Genomic DNA, 10,021 nt, shown 5'->3' with positions numbered 1-10,021 from the left:
TTTATATTGTTATAGTGGACATTATTGATATATATATTTTATGCATGTTATATTATACCTTGAAGGCTGATATTTATTTTTTATATCATTTTTGTTTTTTTAATTTATATTTTTGTTTTTTGATTGATTCTTTTCATATAGGACAGGAAAAAACGCACCAAACATATAAAGAGTTGTGGACAAACCACGTAACCTCCATTTTCAAGCATCCAGCAGGATATGGCCCGTAGAAGACAATACCCATTTGGGTTTCTGGCTGTCAGCATTAGGTGCTAAGCCACCCAGCCACAACATCTGCACCCAGACCACAAGGAGCGCCAAGTCACCAAGGTTTTAATAAGACCACACAGAGTACCCAACCATACTGCCCATAACCGATTACCAGACTACACTCATAGAGAATTGTGAGTATAGCACTACTATGCAGTAGCATGGCAGTATAGATAAGGAGACTCCATCCTCTCAGCTTGTTAGGATTGTAAAGCTCTGCATTCTGACAGACTGAAAAAGAGACAATTTTTTATTTTATTTTGTTTTTCTCTCATTGTTACTTTAACAATAAAATTGATTTGTTTATTTAAAGATCGTTATTTCTCTATGTGAATTTATTATAACACAAATTCCCATGACCGACTCATGACTATAATAAGTCATCATGTGATAAGTTATTCTTAGTAACACACTATGTAAATTGAATCCTGGTAATTATATAAAGACCTTGTGCCCCGGTCTAGAGGTAGTCACCCCGTCTGTGATACAGGAGTAGATGATGGATTCCAGTCCCCATAAGCTCTATCATGTACATGACTTTGATTCCAGACAATTTCTGGAGCATTACTTTTCAGATAAACCTGACATGGTCTTTGAAGATAATTGCTTGAATTTTTATATTGAAAATTTTAGACAACTTTTTGCAGTGGGTATGTATTCTGATTTTATTACTCCTAACATATATTGACCTGTAAATGATTCTATTTTTAACTCGTTTTAAAAAATTGTAAACAACTGATTAAAAATTGGGCAAACTTTTTTGGGGTGTGGGAGATCAGAGAGGGCAAACATACTGCCCCAGTCTAACTAACTTGAAAATCACAGGGAGCCGAGCAAATCCCTAGTCATTGTATATGATGAAGAATATCGGGTGTCAGGGTTTAGTAGAGTAATTGTTTTCTCTTCTCTAACCTCGAGAACCCCGGAAAACTTTTTGGAGGATGATTAAGAGCATCTCAAAAATTCTAATTGTGGATGCAATTACCTAAATCTGCTGTTATCTGCCAATTTGTGGTTTACCAGTTTGAGCTGCTGTTATTTTTTTATTTCTTCCAACAATTTTTTTTTATAAATTCCCTGATCTCTAGAATTTATGATTCTGTGTTCAATGACAGATATCCATACTTATTATTAAAAAAAAATGCACCAACAATCATTTTCTGCGCAGTTTATAACAAATGGCAGAAATAATAATATTATTTAATCGTACCCATATTTAGAGGTTGTTGTCATATTGGGATGGAGATATCACTTTCTTTGTCACATCAGACTGAACATGGATGACAGCTCGGCAGGCTTGATGATTGCAAGATTTTACACAGGGTCAGGTCCAGTCATGTCACAAGAACTCAACTACTAAAAGGGGAAAAAAAGTCACAAAGGGTAGATCAAGAAAAAAATGTGGGGAAAAATGCTAACAGAGAGAAAACCTATGTAGCACAGCCAGTAAATAGTATAGAAATCAGAAACCATAAGTGTCATAAGTGAAGCTTTAGATCTGTGAAGCTTTAATGAAACTGAACGAACCAAAATGAAGCTCATAAATCCTAAAAAAGTTGAGTGAGCACCGCTTCTTTAAAGAAGAACATACAGCGAAGGAAATAAGTATTTGATCCCTTGCTGATTTTGTAAGTTTGCCCACTGTCAAAGACATGAACAGTCTAGAATTTTTAGGCTAGGTTAATTTTACCAGTGAGAGACAGATTATATAAAAAAAAAAAAAGAAAATCACATTGTCAAAATTATATATATTTATTTGCATTGTGCACAGAGAAATAAGTATTTGATCCCCTACCAACCATTAAGAGTTCAGCCTCCTCCAGACCAGTTACACGCTCCAAATCAACTTGGTGCCTGCATTAAAGACAGCTGTCTTAAATGGTCACCTGTATAAAAGACTCCTGTCCACAGACTCAATTAATCAGTCTGACTCTAACCTCTACAACATGGGCAAGACCAAAGAGCTTTCTAAGGATGTCAGGGACAAGATCATGGACCTGCACAAGGCTGGAATGGGCTACAAAACCATAAGGAAGACGCTGTGTGAGAAGGAGACAACTGTTGGTGCAATAGTAAGAAAATGGAAGACATACAAAATGACTGTCAATCGACATCGATCTGGGGCTCCATGCAAAATCTCACCTCGTGGGGTATCCTTGATCCTGAGGAAGGTGAGAGCTCAGCCGAAAACTACACGGGGGGAACTTGTTAATGATCTCAAGGCAGCTGGGACCACAGTCACCAAGAAAACCATTGGTAACACATTACGCTGTAATGGATTAAAATTCTGCAGTGCCCGCAAGGTCCCCCTGCTCAAGAAGGCACATGTACAGGCCCGTCTGAAGTTTCAAATGAACATCTGGATGATTCTGAGAGTGATTGGGAGAAGGTGCTGTGGTCAAATGAGACTAAAATTAAGCTCTTTGGCATTAACTCTACTCGCCGTGTTTGGAGGAAGAGAAATGCTGCCTATGACCCAAAGAACACCGTCCCCACTGTCAAGCATGGAGGTGGAAACATTATGTTTTGGGGGTGTTTCTCTGCTAAGGGCACAGGACTACTTCACCGCATCAATGGGAGAATGGATGGAGCCATGTACCGTCAAATCCTGAGTGACAACCTCCTTCCCTCCACCAGGACATTAAAAATGGCTCGTGGATGGGTCTTCCAGCACGACAATGACCCGAAACATACAGCCAAGGCAACAAAGGAGTGGCTCAAAAAGAAGCACATTAAGGTCATGGAGTGGCCTAGCCAGTCTCCAGACCTTAATCCCATCGAAAACTTATGGAGGGAGCTGAAGATCCGAGTTGCCAAGCGACAGCCTCGAAATCTTAATGATTTACAGATGATCTGCAAAGAGGAGTGGGCCAAAATTCCATCTAACATGTGTGCAAACCTCATCATCAACTACAAAAAAGTCTGACTGCTGTGCTTGCCAACAAGGGTTTGGCCACCAAGTATTAAGTCTTGTTTGCCAAAGGGATCAAATACTTATTTCTCTGTGCACAATGCAAATAAATATATATAATTTTAACAATGTTATTTTATGTTTTTTTTTTTAATATAATCTATCTCTCACTGGTAAAATTAACCTAGCCTAAAAATTCTAGACTGTCCATGTCTTTGACAGTGGGCAAACTTACAAAATCAGCAAGGGATCAAATACTTATTTCCTTCACTGTACATGTGTAGCTAAGTGCAGCATGTAATGGACAGGGCTTCACAAACCCTGGGGCTCTTTACATTTTATTCTACCCTCCTCCGTTATTTAGATATCGTGCCGTTATATTTGGTGCCTGATATTTAAATAACCCCCTGAACTGTCAATGAGGCGTGTACTGGCAAGGGAGCGTGTTGCTATGGCTGTGACACTGTCCAATCAGATATGGACAGTGTTACAGCAAGAGCGAGGATAGAGGAGAGAGTGTGTGCGAGCGCGAGCGCACGCACTCACTCTTCAGCTTTCAAGATTAGTCTTCTGCAGAACTGGCAAGGGGGCGTGTCACTGCTACGGACAGTGTAAGAGCTGGGGAGAGGAGAGCGCACAGCGCTTACACTGTCCGTATCAGTGACACGTCACCTTGCCAGTTCTGCAGACAAAGTAAAAGACATCTCTCGCAAGAGCTGAAGAGATGAGAGTGCGCATGCGCGCTCTCCTCTTCCCAGCTCTCACACTGTCCGTAGCAGTGACATGCCCCCTTGCCAATTCAGCAGAAGACAAATGTTAATATCATTATTGTCATATCTATCTATGTCTCTCATATCCATCCATCATATCTATAGATCATATCTATCTATTAGATAGATAGATAGATAGATAGATAGATAGATAGATAGATAGATAGATAGATAGATAGATAGATAGATAGATAGATAGATAGATAGATAGAAAAAGCAAGTTTGCGCACCATTCATTGTAAGCTCCGCCTCGCGCCCAGCGTGTAAGACATACACACATATTTGGTATCGTTAAAAACGGCAGAAGTTGCCAAATATGAATTTAGGTGTGTTAAACCAGTAACATGCACCAGATGTGAAAAAAAAAACACCTAATATCACATATGCATATTTTTTTTTATTTATTTCCCGTTTTTCCTTTTACATTTTTTAAAAGTAACATACACTACCGTTCAAAAGTTTAGGGTCACTTAGAAATTTCCTTAGTTTTGCAAGAAAAGCACAGTTTTTTTCAATGAAGATAACTTTAAATTAATCAGAAATACACTCTATACATTGTTAATGTGCTAAATGACTATTCTAGCTGCAAACGTCTGGTTTTTAATGCAATATCTACATAGGTGTATAGAGGCCCATTTCCAGCAACCATCACTTCAGTGTTCTAATGGTACATTGTGTTTGCTAACTGTGTTAGAAGGCTAATGGATGATTAGAAAACACTTGAAAACCCTTGTGCAATTATGTTAGCACCGCTGTAAACAGTTTTGCTGTTTAGAGGAGCTATAAAACTGACCTACCTTTGAGCTAGTTGAGAATCTGGAGCATTACATTTGCGGGTTCGATTAAACTCTTAAAATGGCTAGAAAAAGAGAGCTTTCATGTGAAACTCGACAGTCTATTCTTGTTCTTAGAAATGAAGGCTATTCCATGCGAGAAATTGCCAAGAAACTGAAGATTTCCTACAACGGTGTGTACTACTCCCTTCAGAGGACAGCACAAACAGGCTCTAACCAGAGTAGAAAGAGAAGTGGGAGGCCCCGCTGCACAACTGAGCAACAAGACAAGTACATTAGAGTCTCTAGTTTGAGAAATAGACGCCTCACAGTTCCTCAACTGGCAGCTTCATTAAATAGTACCCGCAAAACGCCAGTGTCAACGTCTACAGTGAAGAGGCGACTCCGGGATGCTGGCCTTCAGGGCAGAGTGGCAAAGAAAAAGCCATATCTGAGACTGGCTAATAAAAGGAAAAGATTAATATTGGCAAAAGCACACAGACATTGGACAGAGGAAGATTGGAAAAAAGTGTTATGGACAGACGAATCGAAGTTTGAGGTGTTTGGATCACACAGAAGAACATTTGTGAGACGCAGAACAACTGAAAAGATGCTGGAAGGGTGCCTGACGCCATCTGTCAAGCATGGTGGAGGTAATGTGATGGTCTGGGTTTGCTTTGGTGCTGGTAAAGTGGGAGATTTGTACAAGGTAAAAGGGATTTTGAATAAGGAAGGCTATCACTCCATTTTGCAACGCCATGCCATACCCTGTGGACAGCGCTTGATTAGAGCCAATTTCATCCTACAAAAGGACAATGACCCAAAGCACACCTCCAAATTATGCAAGAACTATTTAGGGAAGAAGCAGGCAGCTGGTATTCTATCTGTAACGGAGTGGCCAGCGCAGTCACCAGATCTCAACCCCATAGAGCTGTTGTGGGAGCAGCTTGACCGTATGGTACGCAAGAAGTGCCCATCAAGCCAATCCAACTTGTGGGAGGGGCTTCTGGAAGCATGGGGTGAAATTTCTCCCGATTAACTCAGCAATTTAACAGCTAGAATGCCAAAGGTCTGCAATGCTGGAATTGCTGGAAATGGAGCATTCTTTGACGAAAGCAAAGTCTGAAGGAGAAAATTATTATTTGAAATAAAAATCATTATTTCTAACCTTATCAATGTCTTGACTATATTTTCTAGTGATTTTGCAACTCATTTGATAAATATAAGTGTGAGTTTTCATGGAAAACACAAAATTGTCTGGGTGACCCCAAACTTTTGAACGGTAGTGTATATCTATTATTTTTTTATACAATATGGAAGCACAATATGTTCTGAGAAAAATAAGACCAAATACATGTGGATTTTAAGAGTAATAGAAGAACAATTTGCTTTTAAATTGGCACATGGCTAGAACTTGAAAATGGGCCTGGTCAGGAAGGGGGGTAAAGCCTCTGGTCAGGAAGTGGTTAAAAAGATTGCAGGCTTCACCTCCAAAAAACATTGGTGTCATCTACAGACCCTACTGAGTTGCAACTTCATAACTGCTCATCTTGTACTTATGAGAAGTATTACATTAACAACACCAAATCACGCCCCAAAAAACACATTAGAGGATTATATATTTTATTTTTTTCAGATTTTTGGGTATTGGAGACTCAATGTTTACATAGTTTGCTAGAAGTGATAGAGACATATGTCCTTGTTTATTCACAAAATGTATGAAGATTCAACGTATTAGATGTTTCAGTAGTCAAATGTTTTTCTGCAGGTCATATTAATGGAGACATCTTGATTGACGTCAGTATGGGTTCGATCATTCATCATCTATATTCAGCCTGTGAGTTTTTCAAAAACATCATCGTCCTGAAGGTCAATAACAGATGCATCATGGAGCTGAAGAGATGGGTGGACGACCGTACGGGAGCATTTTATTGGGGCCATACATCAGCACTTCTTCAAGAGAAAGAAGAAAACAGGTGACGTATTTGTCCAAATATCAAGAGATATAACCACTGTCATTGTGATTGCTGCTCCTGATACAACAAATATAATGGGAAATGGGGCAAAGATCCCGGAAAATGTTTACTCTATTTATACTCAGTTTAAGGTGTGAGTGGTATATTTGAAGCCTTCCACCGCAGGACTTGATATTTTGTATACTCTACAAGAATTTATAATTAAATCACTGGAATAGGACTAGAGTTTAGTTTAAAATGTAACTTTTACTTGTAACATATTTAAAAAGTGTGTAAAACAAATGACACACCAGGACAAGACTGTTTACAAAAAAATCTTCCTTATTGTACAGGAGATGTAGTGCTCCATGCAAAAAAAGTCAATTCAATATTGGTGATATTATCATTTCTTTGCAGAGTTTAAGAAAATGCTCCAAATTGTTGCAAAACATGTGAGTGATCTATTTCCCAGGAGGATAAATATAAATCTCTGTGGGGTAATGACCCCTCCTACCCGTTCCGTAGTGTGTTAAAGTCCTGTTTCGTTCTTATGGCTGGGGACTGGGAAGCCTCACTTGTTTCTTTCATATGATTTTAGGCAATCAATCATTGCTTTCTCCCGACGCGTTTCCTTATGGCCAGAATTCCTCAGGGGAGATAAGGCCAGATAACCTCCTTAACAGGGGGCACAAATTAAGTTGGAGCTGTTTTGAAGTTTAAATCTTCTGCAGTGGCAGAGATTCCTCATAGCACTTGTTTCCTCGTGCTGGAGTAAACGCTGGTTCCGGCATGTGACGTCCTCACCCACATGTGTTTTCTGTTGCTCTTTATACAGGTTATTCCCTCCCTCATTGTGCACTCCTCCAGTGACGTATCCAGGGGAGTGCCCCTTAGTTGAAGCTAATACAGAACGGAATCCAGAGCACCTCCCATTGGGTAGTGTCTGTCAGTGACTCCATGTTATCCAGCTCCTCCTACCACAATCACGGACCACTGCCTCTGTGATTGCTGCTGCTGGACATGAACAACTGTCAAAGACAGTTGAATCACCCTCAGCAAACAGCAAGTCAGCTTGCGTTACCGCATGCATTCACAATGTGAATCAGACCCAGTGCTGCCCGAGATTGGGAGAGAGGGGAGGGTGTGTCTGGCTTATCTACTGGTGTAGATGTAGTGTCTGTGGAAACAAATACAGAGAACTACATACCATTAACCCCTGCAAACCCGTTTATAAATTCCAAATTTGAGCTATTAAAGTGGGTTTTTGTTCTTTTATTTAGATATATTATTATTTAGATACTTTGGGCAGTAAACCTCCTGGGAAATAGATCACTCACATGTTTTGCAACAATTTGGAGCATTTTCTTAAACTCTGCAAAGAAATGATAATATCACCAATATTGAATTGACTTTTTTTGCATGGAGCACTACATCTCCTGTACAATAAGGAAGATTTTTTGGTAAACAGTCTTGTCCTGGTGTGCCATTTGTTTTACACACTTTTTAAATATGTTACAAGTAAAAGTTACATTTTAAACGAAACTCTAGTCCTATTCCAGTGATTTATCTATTTATACTCAGGTCAGATGTAAAAATTCTATTACCCACTCAGATAAATGTTATTATCAATAGGGTGTGATCTTATACAAGTTAATGCTGGAAAGGCACAGTATAATCCTGACACTTGGTGCCACAGTCTTTAGATGATTTCAGGCTTTACCTCTAGTATTGCAAGTCAATAGTCCAGTGCTAAGTACTGAGCCACCATGTTGATGTTGACTGTGGGACAATCACTTTACTTGTCTTTTTTGTTTTCCAGTGACCAGTTTCAGGACCAGGAATCAAAACTGAGATCAGCCATTCAACATATTGTGAAATACGACCTGGAGAAAGAGAATATGACAGACCCGCTGGTCTTACCACCAGCCGACTGTGTCATCAGTGCTTTGCTCCTGGATGTTATCAGCAAAGGTCAAGATGATTACATCAGATATCTGAGGAAGTTCTCTAGGTTGCTGAAACCTGGGGGACACCTCATAATAGTTGGGACTTTAGAAACAACATATTACACAGTCGGAAATGACAAGTTCCATGCTTTCACATATGATGAGGATTTTGTCAGGAAAGTTCTAGTTGGAGAAGGTTTTATCATTGAATACTGTAATGTCAAGGAGAGAATGGGTGTGAGTGACCTTACTGACTTTAAGGCAGTCATGTTTATTTCAGCTCACAAGGAGAAGTAGGTCTAATCTTACAACGTCTACATGTCATTACTTCATATGTTAAGCTTAAAAACATCTAATAATCAAAAAGAAGCTTCCTTAGTGCAGTATAGAATAGCATAAAAATAGTTGTTCGGTTCTTTTTGGGACTTTGCCTTGGATTGGTCCTAGATAATATTGCCGGGACCGAGTCTGATCATCTGGGACATCATGGGAGTCTGAAATCTTGGGATCAGTTGCTTTCTCATTGTTGTTCTGTTTCGTATCTGCTTTATATAAATAGTGTAATAAAGTGAAGCATAGAGCATTTAACTCTTTGTGTCCTTGGCTTGAGGAGGGGGGTTCCTGCTCCATAGATTTTACAGACCTTGATTTATGAGAAGAAACTTAATAACTTTAAAACAAAACAATATAATAATCCACAAGGGTTTTGCTCTATGATCTCATTTACTTATAGATTATTTTTAGGGAATCCTGTTAATTTACCTAATTAGAATCTAGTGCACAATATAATTGTCTAAAAAAAATTTTTTTACAGCCTTTAGTATAACAGATGTTTTGCAGTATATATCCCAGAGGGTGTATGTTGCTAGTGCTGTGTCTTTAAAATCCTCTAATGGTGCCACAACTTTAAAGTTAATACCCACCTCTGAAAATTATTTTGTTAACGGTCCAAATTTCTGTGCCTAATAATTTCAGAATTATACGGCAAAGGAAAATAGTTAATCCCTAGAAACCCGATAACAGAGAGCTTACTGCATACTGATATATTATTACTAGATGCAATGAGGGCCATATACAGCAATCTCCAAAACTTCTCATAGTGGTGACTGTAGAAAGCCAGAATGTTATCACCTAAAGGGGTTTTCACAGAATTATAAATTATCACCTATCCATGGGATAGGAGATAATTTTATGATCGCTGTGAGCTCCACCGCTGGGACCCCCATCAATCGCGAGAACGGGAGTCCCAAACCCCTAGATCCTCCTAATTGCACCCCCTGCTCCATTCAGTATCTATGAGAATGACGGAAACAGCCGATAGTGTGAATGGAGCTGCAGTGCGCATGCTCGACTGCTGCTCCAATGAATGTCCTCCTCACTGCGGTCAAGAAGTGAG

The 10,021-nt window shown here is 39.3% G+C and overlaps 1 protein-coding gene across 1 annotated transcript; it reads left to right on the top strand.

The window, feature by feature from the left end:
- Positions 1-769: 769 nt before the first annotated feature.
- LOC142662456 (nicotinamide N-methyltransferase-like) lies at positions 770-8,922 on the top strand. The gene is made up of 3 exons (XM_075840661.1): positions 770-920; positions 6,493-6,700; positions 8,499-8,922. Exons 1-3 carry the CDS (start codon positions 770-772, stop codon positions 8,920-8,922), a joined length of 783 nt encoding a protein of 260 aa, XP_075696776.1.
- Positions 8,923-10,021: the final 1,099 nt, after the last annotated feature.

Source organism: Rhinoderma darwinii, chromosome 10 (assembly GCF_050947455.1).
Source record: "Rhinoderma darwinii isolate aRhiDar2 chromosome 10, aRhiDar2.hap1, whole genome shotgun sequence".
In the NCBI taxonomy this organism is placed as follows: domain Eukaryota; kingdom Metazoa; phylum Chordata; class Amphibia; order Anura; family Rhinodermatidae; genus Rhinoderma; species Rhinoderma darwinii.
Note: the sequence above shows the minus strand (reverse complement) of the source record. Positions and strands in the feature narration are given on the sequence as shown.